General features: G+C 47.0%; 2 protein-coding genes across 4 annotated transcripts; both read right to left on the bottom strand.

Moving 5' to 3' along the window:
* Positions 1-98: 98 nt before the first annotated feature.
* On the bottom strand, positions 99-4,348 carry LOC6549994 (serine/threonine-protein kinase PAK mbt). The gene is made up of 3 exons (XM_001977424.3): positions 2,623-4,348; positions 2,282-2,553; positions 99-1,439 (listed from the first exon to the last, which is right to left on the bottom strand). Exons 1-3 carry the CDS (start codon positions 3,791-3,793, stop codon positions 963-965), a joined length of 1,920 nt encoding a protein of 639 aa, XP_001977460.1. The 5' UTR covers positions 3,794-4,348; the 3' UTR covers positions 99-962.
* A 1,408-nt stretch (positions 4,349-5,756) lies between these two features.
* Positions 5,757-15,649, bottom strand: LOC6549992 (nuclear pore complex protein Nup153). 3 transcript variants are annotated; one of them, XM_015155609.2, is made up of 8 exons: positions 14,514-15,649; positions 13,932-14,447; positions 13,629-13,873; positions 9,151-13,483; positions 8,933-9,088; positions 8,074-8,220; positions 7,122-7,189; positions 5,757-6,078 (listed from the first exon to the last, which is right to left on the bottom strand). In XM_015155609.2, exons 1-8 carry the CDS (start codon positions 14,655-14,657, stop codon positions 5,985-5,987), a joined length of 5,703 nt encoding a protein of 1,900 aa, XP_015011095.1. In that variant the 5' UTR covers positions 14,658-15,649; the 3' UTR covers positions 5,757-5,984. The 3 variants fall into 3 exon arrangements, with proteins under 3 accessions (XP_015011095.1, XP_001977458.1, XP_015011094.1); XM_001977422.3 differs by having other exon boundaries at positions 8,074-8,217; XM_015155608.2 differs by lacking the exon at positions 8,074-8,220.
* Positions 15,650-15,993: the final 344 nt, after the last annotated feature.

Raw genomic sequence — 15,993 nt, 5'->3', positions numbered from 1 at the left:
AAACAAAGCCATTTTTTTTCAAGTGTCATATAGAAAGTGGATTTTTAATAGGTAACGCTAACTAAAAGCTCCCATCAGCGATTAAAACCACGAAATTGAACATTTTCGCATTTAAGTTTATTCATTAATTAATAATTACACGGGTTAAATCAAAAAAACAGAACAAAGAATGTATGCTAAAAGATCTAAAATATTTTCGAAATCGGGAATGTGTTTAAATATATGCATGTCTGGAGCGTAAAACTTTTCACACACGGTTATGTACCAAATGCATTCACGTGGCCAATGTAAAATGTTTCAAAAATATGTCCAAATTTAATATGACATTCCGCCTACCTCTTTCTCTTTCTCTCTCGTATTCCGCGCACACGCTTCTGTCTCTTTTCGATTCACACCTTCGTTGTTTCGCTTTGCTTAGAACTAGGTTTTGTTTTTATAAAAAATATATGTGTATATATATATAGATTGTTAACATTAGCTCTTAGCGTATATATGTATATTCGAACAATGTTTATGGGTCTGTTAAAAAAAATCAAACACACACGCACACAAATCAATATTGACAAGAAGAGAGAGGCAAAATGCAGAAATAATCGTACGTATATATATATATATAAATGTGGTTCTCGGGCAGATAAATGCTATATCGTTTTTCATCCGTATCGGTTCCCGGATGCGATTTTTGGAGGCGTGTGAAAGGCACATTGCGTTCTCTTCTGGAACGTTAGTGGAGTGTTTGGGTGGAGTGTGGTTGAGCAGTGGCTAAAATGTGGGTGTGCTGCCTTAAATGACTTTACAACGTTTCGAGGGATCTTCGGGAATTTAAGTACAGTTTCCAAACTGAATGTTAATACTAGATTTTAATAGATGGATGCCCACGGCAGCCACGACCGGGATTTCGACGCTTTTTCTCGAGCTGCCGGATCGTCTGGTGTCCAGTGGGTGTGCGCTGTGGAATCCATCTACGGATGGTGTCGCGCATTGCGCATCAGCGGAACCAGCAGCGACGGCGGTCCCGCCTGGCGCAGGAAGGGATGGGCCAGCAGCTCGGCGGCGGTGGCTCGCTGCGCCGGATCCCGCACCAGCATCCGGTCGAGGAAGGACTGCAGGCGCGGCGAGACCTTGTGGGCGTTCTTCAGGTTCGGCGGCTGCATGTCACGGATGCGGCGCATCGCCTGCAGCGGCGGTTCGTTAAAGAAGGGCGGCTCGCCGTCCACCATCTCGATGACCATGATGCCCAGCGACCAGATATCCACTTCCGGACCGTACGGCAGACGCGATATGACCTCCGGCGACATCCAATACGGCGTGCCCACCAAACTCTTGCGCTTCGGCAGCTCCTGGGACACCTGGGCGCAGAATCCAAAGTCCGACAGCTTCACGCGACCATCGGCGGCCAGCAGTATGGAGTCCGACTTGATGTCGCGATGGATGACGCCCTGTTTACCGCCATCGGAAGCACCGTCGGAAGAGACAGAGAGAAGGGAAATTGGTTAAATGCGTTCACAGTTTGCGGTTTTCCCCCACCCAACACCCTTTCTCCCAGACACTTATCGCATTACACGAGCCAACGTGGGACAAAAATGCACAAAAGAAACCAGCTCAACCCTGCAACGCCCAAAAAGAATTTCCTGCGCTTGGGAACGCTGGTTTCCCTAACGTGAAAGATAGAATGAACAGGCTGGGTTCTAGTTCTAATTTGATTTAAATAGGTTACATCTAAAACACCATAAATTGGTAGTGTTGTGAAATATTGACTTGCTGAATTCATAAACATTTTATTTTCTATACTAATATAAATTACTAACTGGGTTCTAAAGTTCTACAGTTGTATTAAAGGCAAAAGTCTTAGCAAATCTATGAATATATCAATTTAAAAAAAACCCGTCTATAAGATCAAACTTCTTTCTCTATACGCTGTAAATATCTATCTATCATCTATCTATCTACTATCCTCCCGAAGAGCGCTCTATGCTGACTTAACGATTTGAGGTAGGGCATGCACGTGCGATTTCACCTGGCCATTTGGGCGTGCAGCGCTACTGATTGGCCCACTGTGCGGCCGACGACTTTTGTTGGTGACAACATTTAGAAATTGAAACCAAAGCCACGCAAAAGAGGAGGGCGAAGAAAGCGCCGCAAATGGCAAGGCAATGGCACAAAGAATCGCATGATGGCGAGTACTATGTACTCTGCCCAGTTTGGCCAGCCAATGAAGAAAGGCAACCACCCAAGGGGGACAAGGGAATGGGAACGGGGCAGTGTCATGCTGGTCACGCACCTGTGAGTGCAAATAGGCCAAAGCCTTCAAGCATTGCTTGCAGACGGTGGCTATCTGCTCCTCGTCCATGCGCGAATGGGTGACAATATCGGTGAGGGCGCCGCCCTCGAGGTACTCCATCACCACCCAGAGCTCATCGTTGACCAGAAAGCTGGAGTATGTCTCCACGATATTGGGATGATGGTAGTCCCGCATGATGACGACCTCGTTGAATAACAGCTCCCGCCGCTGCTGTTTGCGCAGGTCCATCTTCTTCACGGCCACCTGGCGACCTGCAAGAAAACAGAAAACCAAATGCCATTAATTTAATGTTCAGCCAATACTTTAACGGGTGTTCTTGCCTGTAGATTTGTCCGTGGCAATGCATACGGTGCCTGTGGAGCCCTCGCCTATTTTGTTGAAGTGGTCGAGGTTCTCGCGCGGATCTCCGGCGGAGACCACCATTTGAAGGGCGGCACGGAACTGTTCGTGGGTAAGGCGTTGGTCCTGCTTTGGCTGACCCGCCGCCACTCCACTGGCGGCGCCCGCCTGCTGGGCAGCACTGCTTGCTCCCCCGCTGGAACTGGATGCCCTGGAAGCCGATTTGGCCAGGTGTTGGTGATGATGCGGATGCGGATGAGCATGCGGATGTAAGGGGTTTTGGTTCTGATCGCCACCCTGTTTGGCCTGCTGTTGCTGCTGCTGGTGCTGCTGATGATTTGTGGGATACATGGGAGGATAGCTGGCGCCGTTGTTGCCATTGTTCGTGTGCGAGTGATTGGATCGCGTGCCACTGGCCACCGAGCCCACGGGCGAAGTCTGCTGTTGCTGGGGAATGGAGCCGCCGGACGGCGGGGCCAGATTGCTGCGATACTGCTGCAGGTTGGTCTGATCTGTGCGCACGGCCAGTGGTCCTGTTGCTCCATTGGCGTGCGCATGCTGACTGTTATAGAGCAGGGAGGTATGGGCACCGGATGGCTTAAAACCACCGCTACTAACTGCACCTCCTCCTGGTGTTCCTGCTGCCGGTGGACCCTCCTCCTCCGGTACCGATGGCGGCACGTTGGCCACCCGTCGCACTCGCGGCGGACTGGAGCTCCTCAGCGAATTGGATCTGGCCACATGAGAGGTTTTCGGTAGGACTATGCCGCCCGCTTCGGGGGGCATCATCATTCCTGGGCCATGGCTCATCATCGGGTGTGCGCCAGGTGCCATGGGATTCATCGGCGCCATTGAGCCCATCATCATGGTGCTGCTGCTGTTAAGCGAAGTGGTGTCCGCCTTGTTGTTGTTGTGATGCGGACGCACAATGGTCTTCAGATCGAGGATTTCGGTGGGCGTAATCTCCGAAGGATCGACCAGCGGCAGCGGGCGATTGGAGGACTTGAGGATCTGATTGTTGCCCACAATGGACGCCCATTGGAGGGGAAGGCCAACATATTTGTTCTCCCGCTTGTCGAAGCCCGTGTGCACACGATGCTCAAAGTTGCTGGGCATCGAGATCAGCGGTTTCTTTTTCTTCTTGGAGAACATCTTCAGCGACTCGGATTTCCCGTGCTCCAAATTTCTGCCCTTTTACCGCCCGTTTCCTCTCCTCTCCTTCCCTCTTGCTCACGCTCTCTATTTTTAATTTTTATTTTATTTCTTTTTTTTTGTGTTGCGACGCCCGACAGTGGTAATGCACAAACAACAAACGATGGCAACGGCAATTCCGACAGCAACAACAACAACAGCAACACAACTTATTCCCGATATTACTCACACACACAAATGCACGGACACGGGCACGCACGCATACACACACACACGCATAGCAGCGGACGCGACTGGGAAACTGGGATTCAATTGGATTTGGGTGGCCAAATCGAAATCCGCACAACCGATACACCTTCACCAGTTGCTCCACTGGTCGACACACATTGCATTGGTGGCGGACATCACGAGCACAAGCAACTCGGTTAACAAAAAATAATAAACTTAGGAAATAATTGCCGATGCCAGAAATAGAGGTGGTGTTTATCGTGAGTATTAGTGGTGGAACAGCAATCGATGTCTACCGCAATGGCGACTATCGATGGATGGCAGTGTGACCGCTCGGCGTGGTATGGTGGGCTTGCCTGTGGTCAACTGGCTTTTTAAATTTTAAATGTATGTAAAGTTTGCATTCAAAGTTATTCAAGTTATTTTATTTCATTTTTAAGGAATATCCTATCTAGTTTAATAAGCCGTCAAAGCGACACAATTACGTTAAAATATCACATTTCCTATAAAGAAATTACACAAGTCATTGAAATTCCAGCTGAAAACCCAAGTAAAGCAGACCACACAGTTTAAATTATCATACCGCATATATTTACTTATTTACATTATGATACCGTTTCTCTCTCAACATTAAGACTTCTGAATTCCATTTCTGTGTTCGACTTAAACATGATAAATTTAAAATTATTCAATGTTTTTTATGAATATATGTATATAAAAAACATGCATATAATCGTAATTTTTTCGGCTTTCCACAGTTTGCCACCATTCTCTCTAATCCTTCCATCTTATCTGCTATCTGTTAGCTATAGGTTTTGTTTGTTTACGTTGCTAGATAGTTGTTTTGTTTTAATTTGTTGGCTTTCCACCTTGGCTGCTGCACACAACGTGGTTTTTCCTCGTATTTCCAGGTATTTCCTCGTATGAATTGTGTGTGAATTTATTTAAACGCTAAAATCAATAACAAAAACTAAAGACTTAATGCAATCGTTCGCTGCCTCTTATCTGATTGCAATCCTTATCTGCTCGGCGCATCGGCTAATCACTCTGCGTTCGAATTGTCTAAACAGATGATTTTACTTGAATATACATACGTCGTATACTACATTATATAGTAGTTGAATTTTTGCGCTATTACTTCCCTCGCATCTCCGTCGCAGCATAACGCGTTTTTTTACAATTTCGCAAAATAATTATTACATAATTATCGTTTAAGTATTATATTCAACAAAAATTACTTTAAAAATATATTCAATTAATCTTAGAATAGTATCAATTAAGTTTTATTTTTTTTTGGTGCGACCAATGCGCGTGTAAATCCAACGAAATTTGTTATAATTTGCAATCATCATTATGCGTAGTCCGCTCCCTATCATCGCAGAGCAGAGAAGGATGTGAAAAAACTTAATCATGTTTTTTCCTGTGGCGCACTATCTTGTATTGACTCCTTACTACAATGTGTTCTGCTGATCTAGATCCTGCTGTTTGCCCCCGTCTGGTTGTCCTCCTGGTTGTCCGCCGTTGGTTTCGTTGCGTGTCGGCCACTGTGGGATTGGCTTGAATGTGAACTGTGGGACATGATCAGATGAACCTCCTTCTCTTGCTGGATTCTGCTCCTCTATTTTCCGCCCTTTGATCCTTCTGGAGGAGATTGCCTTGGTTTCAGCGTGCCGGCTGTCCCGGCGAACGAAACGGTATTTGTTCGGACCTGGCGGCTGGCGGTAATCCTTGAACATCTTCGACGATTCCGGAATATTTAGCTCTTGGAGATTTTGTCTCTGGACCGAGTAATTGATCCTGCTTTTGCCCCAAGCGTATCTTGTGTTTTGTTTTTCCCTTTCGAGCATTGATGCTTCTACTGCTCTTCCTGTTCTCCCCACTGGCACCCACAATCCTAATCCTAATCCGACGGCGGCCTCAGTACATGCATTTGTTATCTTGATGGCCGACTGCGATGCCATTTCTACCGGGGAGGCAGACGGCGCACGGGAGAGCGGATTTTGCGGCGAGCCATCTGGGAATTCTGCGCCGAGTTGCCGGCGGATGGTGGATTGAAGCTGCGGATTAACAATGGATTAGTATCATATTTGGCTAGCGATTTTCGGGACTCCTGCGGGCGGCTGCTACTACGGAGCGAGTATGTTGTCACACAACCGCAATGTGGGGAAGAAACATTATTTGAACAAATTATTATGGATACGAAATGCTGTGAACAAAACGAAACGATATGTAACACACAAATAAAACGAACACAATAATCTACAGTAAAATATGGCAGTCACAGGATATAGAAAATCCTATATCTTATTTAGACAGTGGTACATAAAACATTAACATTGTATTCCTTGGAGGAAATGGATGCGTTGGGAACTAAACTCAATATGAAATATACAAATCGATTTTAGTTGTAACTTGTGGTTTAAAATGATTAACTTATGATTAAAAGGATTGAATTATATACTTTTATATTAAGTGCTTTTTAAAAAACAGCTCAAACGTGTTTTTATGAAGATAAAATCAAAATGAAAACATATATCAATGATTGTAAGAATGATTTCACGTTAAATTTAAAATATATTATTCGGTGAAAACCTGTTTTAATGAAATCACTCGAATTTAAACCAGTGCAAATGAATTAAAGACCATTTTAAGTGCAAAACAACATCCTCTTTTGGCCAATTGATTTGAAACATGTTTAAGTCCATTGAAACTGCTTTTAAAAATGGGGAAAATAGGACGGTATGAATAATGTTGATAATGTTTATGTTACCCATGTGTAAATATGATCATAGATTTCAGTGTATAACCTTTTTTCTTCTTAACAAAAACAAAACAAATGGGACGCACAAGAAACAAATGCCATCAAAATTATTTTAAACAAATGCAATCAAAATGCAGCTGTGTGGGTGTGTGTGTGTTTCTGCGATTGTGTTGGTAAAAGGACCAATTCAAAGTACGCAAAGAGGGCGACAGCAAACAAAAAGTGCGTTATCTTCTCTCTCTCTCTGTTGTCTTAGGCCGCTCTTGTATCTGTCTCGCTCGCATGTATGGGTGGGTGGTAGCCACTCGCCAACGGATCATCCGTCTCTGTCTTACTTACGCAAATATATTGGCTGGCGCTGGGGTACCGGCGCTAAATTGGAACGGTGCATTGGCATTCGGTGTGGACTGCAAGAAGAATATTTTTGATTTTTTTTCCTTGGTAAGTTGGTTTTGTACAGCAAGTAATTTTCGTTGGTGTTTTTGTTTTGTTTTATAGGACGGATCACGATGGTTGATGGGTATTATTGCTTTTTTCTAAATTATGTACAAATCGGACATTGGATGGAAATTGCTATATAAAGAATGAGTGTCTGAGTGTGTGCGTGTGTGTGATGTGTGTGGTGTGAGTGGTGTATGTGGGAGGTGGGGGATTGTGTGCATCCGTGAGAGCTTGTCAATATTATACCGTAAACGCATGCTAAACTACACTTGACACAATTGACACATAGAATACATGGAACTAGTTTCAAAAATTGTACATTTGATTGATTGATTTTAATTGGTATAATTTGACAAGCCCTGCGACACATGCGTTTTAAGCCAACGTCTTACAATAGAAATGCGATAAACTAAGCATGCGTATTAAATTAATGCTAATGCCAAAGCTAATGGAGCAAGATGAGAAAAGCACGATACAAATAATGGATTTCCTGTGAGTTTCATACACGGCGAGCGCCAAAGAAATGTTCTTCGAATTTTAAAAGCAAACCTCGAAAGCCCTGGATAATCTCAAAATTAAGATCTATTACAATAATATGTAATATGTATTTTTGCATAAGTTCACTTGTATAAACTCTACTTTAAATTAGTTTTGATAGAACTTTGTGCTATTTGTACTATAAAAATTACAATACTTTATATACAATGCGAGATTTCTGCGCAGATTTCTTTGGCATTCCCCGTAGTATATGTACATATAGCATGGCATAAAGTACTGATTATTAGCAATCGGGTATCGTTAAAATAGAGTCGGCGAAACTCTCTGGATATCGATCATGACTTCGCATTACCTGCATCTGCGCCGCCCCGGCCGTAAAGTTGAACATGGGCATACCACCGGCGGAGGAGTTGCTGGCCCCGCCCACACCACTGGCCTGGTTATTGGCCACCGGTTGCGGACTACCGAATTGGAAGATGCGCGGCTGCGGTTGCGACTGCTTTGCGATTCGAATTCATTCGATCAGATGTTCATTTGGTGGGTGGTTCGTTTTCATGTTCATTTAGTTATAATTATTGAATTATAATCATAGGTAGTTGTAGGATGGATGATAGTAAAGTTGGTTTGTGCCCGTGCCCACAGAGTTTTCGTTTTTTTTTTCAGTACAATGAGTGTACATTACAGGTTTACGGAAGTTGCGTAGTTAAGAAGTGTATACATTTAATTAAATGGTATACGGTAAGATTTTTCAACAGTAACAACACGCACGACCGTTTTTGTGTAGAGAGGATTGTGGAAAAAGATAAAAAAGAAAAGGAGAGAAGAATACAAATAAATATATATATATATAAATAAATATATATATAAATACATATATATATATAAATATATATATATATATTGAGATATATGTATAAAAGTCAAGAGGTAAAACCAATACGGTGAAAGATACAGGTATGTTAGGGGGATCGATCGATTGTTGAGCGCATTGTTTTCATCTCCACAACGGGGGCATGCAAGTCGGAAAATTAAAAGGAAATATGACGGACAGCTACGACTACAAACAACCGCAAACAAATTTGCATGGATGAATCTGAGTGAGTGTGTGATCGATTTACTTCATCATCACTTCAGGCTCAGCTCCCATCGATCACCTTTTGGTTTTATTGGGTGGTGGGCTACTGGAATTTGAGTGGAATTCGTATACTTACATTGCCACCGGAGAGATTAGTGGCCGCCGTATTGGCCGAGAAGTTGAAGGTTGGCGCAGGAGCAGTTGAGCTCGCCGCTGAGCCCGTAAAGTTAAACGCTGGTTTGGCTAGCGGCTCATTGGTGCTGCTTCCGAATTTAAATGGAGCACTTGAGGCCTGCAACATGTAACAAAGTGGTTTGGATAAATACAAAATACAATTCGTATAAATGTACTTACAGATGGCGCGGCTGCAGTTGCTCCGCCAAAGTTAAATGCTCCTGGTACCGCTGTTGGCGTGTGATTGCCAAAGATGTTGGCAGCGGCTGTTGCCGCGGGCGTTGTAGCTGCAGGAGTTCCTGCTGCCACTAGAGAGTTGCCCACATTACCGAATACCCCAGGAAGGGCTCCATTACCGCCTAAACTGCCTGCCGCCGGTGTGGCTGCGGCAGTGGTCGCCGTGGATCCAAATGGTAGACTAGTGGTGCTGGTGGTGTTACTGCTGGAAGGTCCAAACATGGAACTGCTGCCGAATATCGGAGTCGCCATCGTGGACGCCGAAGAAGAAGGCACCGCCGCACTGGTGACCGCAGTGCTGTTACTCTTTGTCGCGGCTCCATTGCTTGACCAGCCGAAGCTGGACGTTGCCGTCGTTCCCGAACTGGAGGAAGCCCCAAACGAGAAAGGCTTGATTGCGCTGCTGGTGGTCGTCTCCGTTTTATTTTCACCCCAAGTGCCAAAGAGCTGAGGGGTCGAGGTGGGCGCAAAGCTGGGGGCAACGGCGTTGGTGGTGGCACTCACACTGGAGCTGGAGTTTGCCGTGGTGCTAACTGGTGCTCCAAAGATGGAGCTCACGGTAGAGTTGGCTGTCGTTGCTGGAGCGGCCGCTGTTGTCTGGCCAAAGAAAAAGGTTCCACTGCTTTGTGTGCTCGCAGGTTTTGACTGACTTCCGAAGTTAAAGCCGCCACCTGGAGCTGGTGTCGAGGTGGCTGCTGCTGGAGTTGGAGTAGATGCCGGGGTTAAAGCAAACGCTGTCGTAGAGGTTGTCGTCGTTGTTAGGGTGCTGGAGGAAACACCAAAACTCAGGGTTGGCGCCTTGGCCACTGGCTGTTGGCTACTGGTGCTGCTGACGGCACTGCCAGCTCCGGAAAAGCTGAACATGGGTTTCACGACCGTGGGATTCGCACTGGTGCTGGCCGTCGAACTGGAAACAGTGGAGGATGATGATGGTGCGCCAAAGCTGAAGCCACCCAAAGCAGGAGTGGTGCTGGTGCTGCTGGTTGTGGTAGTGATTAAGCTGGCCGTAGTTGGAGCCTTGAATACAAACTGAGGGGCTGGTGCTGCAGCTGGAGCTGTTGCCTCTGAGCTGGATGTGGCCGTTGTTTTCTTGATGTCTGTCTTAAAGCTCACCGCTTTGGGCTGCTCCACTTTGCTCACTCCAAACGAAAAGGTCTTCGGGGCCTCCGTCTGCTTGCTGTCCGCCACATCCTTACTCTCATTGCTTTGGCCGAAACCAAAGCTAAATTGAGCGGAAGTTGGTGCAGGAGTAGTCGTTTCCACAGCAGGCTTGACAACCTCCTTTACAGTAGCAAATCCAAAACTGAACTTGGGTACCGAACTGGCTGCGGAGATGGCCGATCCGCAACTGCCCGAGGCAGACAAATTTGTTGTTGATGCGGCGGCAAGGATAGATGATCCCGGCTTCAGCTGCTCACAGCAGATGCATGAGGTTCGCGACATATCATTCTGTGCCATGCATGCATCGCAGTTCCAACTTGCTGTTTTTTGGGCTGCAACCAGCTGCTGAAATACCGCATCCTGCTTGCCCACCTTACTTGCTAATCCTGGCTTATAACCATGCATAGAGCTTTCGCTCGTGCTGACGAGAGATCCCGAAGCAACTGACCCAGATGATGATCCTGATGATGATCCGGAGGAGGATCCAGATGAGGATGCGGAGGATGATGCCGAGGAGGAGCACGAGGATGGACTTCGGGCGGACTCGCTGTTCTTACTTCTCGTCTGTGAATTTGGAGTTTGACAGGCAACGCATTCTGCAACATCCGACTTGTTCGTCACCAGGCATGTCTGGCATTCCCACGTGTTGGCCTTTGGCTTGAAGGCCATACCAAAACCGGATACGGCTGACAAATCGTTGTTGAGCGACGGGAAGCTGTTAGCTGTTGGAGTCGCAGATTTTCGGGGAGTTTCGCAGGCAATGCATTTGCTGGCTTCAGCCTTATTGGACAGCATGCAGGCATCGCACTCCCAGGCAGTCGATGATTTCTTGAAGCGATCCCCGAAGCCATCCGTAGCCATACGAGGAGGCGCAACAGCTATATTAGATGTTGCAGCGAAAGCGGGAGCTGCGCCTGGTTTGGCCGACTCACAAGCCACACACTTGCTAACCTCGACTTTGTTGCGCACCAGGCACACAGAGCACTCCCACTCGTTGCTTTTCGCATTTGTGATCAACGGAGAGAAGCTGTTAACCTTTGGCGCACCAGTTTTCCTTGGAGTCTCGCAGGCAATGCATTTGCTGGCTTCAGCCTTGTTAGACAGCATGCAGGCATCGCACTCCCAGGCAGTCGTTGATTTCTTGAAGCGATCCCCAAAGCCACCGAAACTTTGTGCCACAATAGCTGCCGTGGGTGGTGGTGGTGCTTGGGCAGGAGCCGCATTTGCTCCCGGCTTGGCCGTCTCACAGGCCACACACTTGTTGACCTCTGGCTTGTTCCGCACCATACACGTATCACACTCCCACTCCTTGGATGCTTTTTTAAACTGCTCACCGAATCCCAGTGACGGTGTTCCGTTTACGGTTGGCTGCGACTGTTTCGTTGTAATCACATCACCCAGTGAGGCCGGTGCCGGGAAGGTATATTTGCGACTGATCTTCGGTTTGGCGATGGAGTTCTCCTGCAAGAGCGCCAATGGTGTGGGTTCCGAGAAGGTGAATGTACGTCCAGTTGGTTTACTAATTGCAGAAACGTTTCCATTGGCAGAGAAGTTTACAATTGGTACCGCAGGCTGCGGATTAGCCAGGAAGTTTTGCAGCTGCTTCGAATTTGTAGTAGAGAGGCTGCTGTTGCTAGTTTTGCTACTTGGGATTGGGGCGGTGGAGGATGGCTTTGATACCACTGGCACCGTGGGTTTAATAATCAAGTCAAACTTGGGCGCGCTTGCCATTTCTGGAAAGCTGATCTGTGGTAGATCCGGCGGCGGGGGTGCTTCCTCTTTTTCCGTGAGGGGCTCCTTGTTGCGCGTCTGGTGCGAAAGACGCGAACGCATCTTGTTTGTGTGGTGACTATGGCTAGCCGGCTGATCTACCGGAGCAACATATGGTGCAGTTTGCTTGGGCTTCTCCTGGTTGTTTTCCGTACGAACACGAATGTTTTGGTTGTGAACCACATCTCGCGAGTTCTGGGTAACGCGGTGTAGACGACGGCGTTCAAGAAGCTGCTGCATCGTCGGCACTAGCAGTTTGTTAGAGCGGAGTTCCGCCAACTCGTTCACTAGAGTGGGCACAGAAACCTTGTGGCTGACACTCATGGAAAGCGGATACGGGGTGGCCGGCGTACCTTGGCGCTGCTGGCGGCTGCTTTGGTGCTCCTTGAGAGTGCTGCCCATGCGCTTGACATCGATCAATGGCGTGGAGTAGCTGTCCAGCAGGTTGAGGATGCGCAGTGTGGTGTTTGACAGCCCGGAACTGGGATTTTTACTGCCACCTTGGCCGACAGATTTCTCTGAAAGACTGCCGGAGTCAGAAGGTCGCATGTCTACCGCTTTTATACCATATCCTACACCACCAGACAAGGAACTCTGCAGCGGATGCGCTGGTGAACTGCCGGCGGAATTGAGAGCCAATGTTGAGGATGCAGCGGAGGAGCTCAGATTGCTGCGACTGAAGATGCGATTGTTGGCGGAATTGCCGCCAAAGGTGGTGCGTCCCTGGTAAAAGGGCGAACTGGAGGCAGATGCAGATCCTGAATTTGAGGCACTGCGACTGAGCAGACGACTATCGCTCAGCGCCGACGTGCTGCCATATATAGACGCATTGAAGCGACGTCGTTGGTTAAGGGAATTCAACGACCACGTGGAATTCCGGTGCGATGGCTGTGCGGTAGTGTTGCTCCTGTTAAATATTGACTTGGAGCTCTGCAGATTTCCGTAAAATTCTAAATTGCTGTTGCTGTTGTGATGCGACGGGCGCAGTCCGTCGCTTTCGCCATTGTCGTGGTATTCGTTCATATCGCTCTCGGACTGCGAATCTCCGCCAGTTCCTGCGGTTACCGACAATTCAGTTCGTCTTGACTTTGACTTAATGACATTGTTATTATTATTATTATTGTTGCTAGTGTTGTTGTTGGTCCTGCTTATTCTCAGCAAATGATTGAGGTGCTCTTCCGAACTCATGGCCAGCCCAATTCCCGTCTCATCCATTGTAAGATCTCGACGATGGGTTCGCTGGCCTATGAGCGATGGTCGCTTGTGGTTAGGAAGGCTGGAGAGGCTGTTGTGGCTGGCGGCGGTGTTATTACCTCCGAAAGGTATGTTCAGTGAACGGCGGATGCTAAAATTATTTAAAATGATTAAAACCCCGGTTTTTTATATTCAGTTTTAGTAATAGCCTGGGTGTTCAGGGTCGAGATTGTGATTATGCGAAGTAAGTAATATGACTAAGGAGTCATGATCTTAACTGGACTGCAATAACATACCTGTGTGGCAGATCCCCGGTGCTTCCCTCGGCGGCTTCGTTGCCCGTGAAAAAGTTGTACGCGGGCTCGCGCTGCCGTTGAGTGCCATACAAATTGAGGTGGTTGCGCCGGTGTGGAGCCAACTGGCTGCCGCCCTTGAACATCTGGGAGCTGGAGGAGCTGGTGGCAGCCGCGAGCGGAGCAGCAGGTGTGGATGACAATAAGGGCAGACGACGCATGTTGGGCAAATTGACGGTGGTCTCCAGCTGAAAGGGATTAAAGCATAAATGGAAAATGTAGACAGGATTTAGGATGTGACCTTACCTCCAGGCGTCGACGCTTGGGCTGCACGGCAACGGACTGTAGGAGATTCTCCTGCTCTTCATCGTCATCCTCCTCATCGCATTCGTCTTCGTCTTCATCCAGTTCATCCTCCTCGCCTTCATCCTCATCACCGCCGGCAGCTGCAACAGCCCCGGCTCGCTTGCGCAACAGGAACACATTGTACTCGCTGCGCCGTGTCTGCTCATCCTCGGCGGCCAGGTCGTGCTCGGCTATGTTATCGGCCAGGGCCACCTCCTCGTAGTTGAGGCCTTTGGCATCGGAGCCGTCATCAAGGTCGTCGGCTGCATCGACATCCGCTTCAGCGAGCATAATCCGACGGCGTCCACGTTTCCGCTTGGTACTAGAGCGTCCATTGGACTGGCGTGGCTGTGACTGGCGGAGATTAGCTGGGGAGGATAAGGCTTCGGGGCCTCCTTTGGACGACGGCGAAAACCAACCGCTCAAGGAGGCGGGCAGAATGCTGGACACGCGCATTTTCATTTTGCCCATGATGGACTGCAATTGGAATTGGATGAGAATTTGCTATTTGATGGGAACCAAGTCATTGTCGACTGTACTTACGTTGTTGCTGCCAGACTGTAGGGCTCCCGCCGAGGACTCATCCTCCTCCTCTTCTTCCTCTGGGATCTCCTTGAGCGGCGTCATCGGATTCAGTTTGACCGATTCGGCTTGCAAGGATTTGCTTTGCTCCTGTCCATCCTCCATTATGCCACTTTAGTTTCGACTCTCCTTTTTAGCCGGCGAAGCAACGGCACAAAAGAGAGATGCAAAAAGCGAAAAAGAAGCGCCGCCGCACACACAACAACAAATCGTAAGTAAAAAAAAAAAAAAAACTAAAAAAAGAAGCACACACTGTTGCAATTCCTGCCAGCGAATATGTGTGTGTGTGGATAATGTTCGCTAACTCGTTCTCACTCTCTACCGCTCCGCTCTCTATCCTTCCTTCTCTGTCTGTCTGTGCGTGTATGAACGTGTGAGTGCGCTTACGCACGCCGTCGTGTTTTTTTTTTATTTCTTTTTTCTTGTATCGTCGAGATTTTTACACACGCGGCGATATTTTTAAATAATATTCTGTTTGGCGCCACAAACTGACAACGTCTGCACAGGATTTTGGCTTCTTGGCCACCACTAAAGATCAAATTCTGGGCACTAGCACTGCAAAATTAGAGGCGGGAAAAAGGATTGAATACCGAATTCGGGCGAAGCGTTCCGAGGTTCTTGCCTTTGGATTTGCCCTTACCGCTTTCCTGCATGCCGCCCGTTTTCTTTAATATTTTCCTATTTTTCGGGACTTCCGGACACCGCCGCTTGTCAGATTTTATATATATTTATAATTTTATCACCTCTCTTTTGTCTTTGTGCTTCTTCCGCTTGCACACACTGCTTTCGCAATTCTTCGTTCCTCTTCTTCACGCTCTGCTCACACACACACACGCGCGCTGCGAATCGGTAGAAATTTTTGCATTTTACTGCGGCCGAATGCACGTTTCTGGTTGCAATTTAACGTTTGCCACTCGCCGTTAGTTTGTCGATTGTGGCGCGAGCATAATGCAACGCCGATTTGCAACAAACGGAATTTCACAAAAAAAAGCACGATTTGATTTGGGAAAAAACGCGTGTGTGGCCACAGTGTAGAGCTGGAACCAAAATCGATGTTTGCCCGATACTATCGGTGTCTCGGGCAGCGTGTCTTAATCGATACTTTGCCAGCAGCTATCGATCACTTGCACGGTTGCGGTTTGAAAGTCTTGTATTATCAAATATTTTTAAATGGAAATGAACGTCATAATGGTATATAACATAACAGGCGAATGTTCTTGGAATACCCTTTTACTCATTTGACAGACAAGCTTCAAGTTTGACATATATGTACGTTTCAAAACATCACTCGTTATTTTGTAATTTGAATACTAAAGAATTTTAGTGATTAGAGGAAATTTTTTATTCCTCTAAAAGTTGAAGTGCGAATTTTTAAAATAATTAATTTACTTTGTGAATATACAAATAAATATCTAAATAAACTAGACTAATGTTAATCGAT

The sequence above is a fragment of the Drosophila erecta genome, unplaced genomic scaffold, assembly GCF_003286155.1.
Source record: "Drosophila erecta strain 14021-0224.00,06,07 unplaced genomic scaffold, DereRS2 tig00000126-arrow-pilon, whole genome shotgun sequence".
In the NCBI taxonomy this organism is placed as follows: Eukaryota; Metazoa; Arthropoda; class Insecta; order Diptera; family Drosophilidae; genus Drosophila; species Drosophila erecta.
This window is presented reverse-complemented; position numbering and strand designations above follow the sequence as displayed.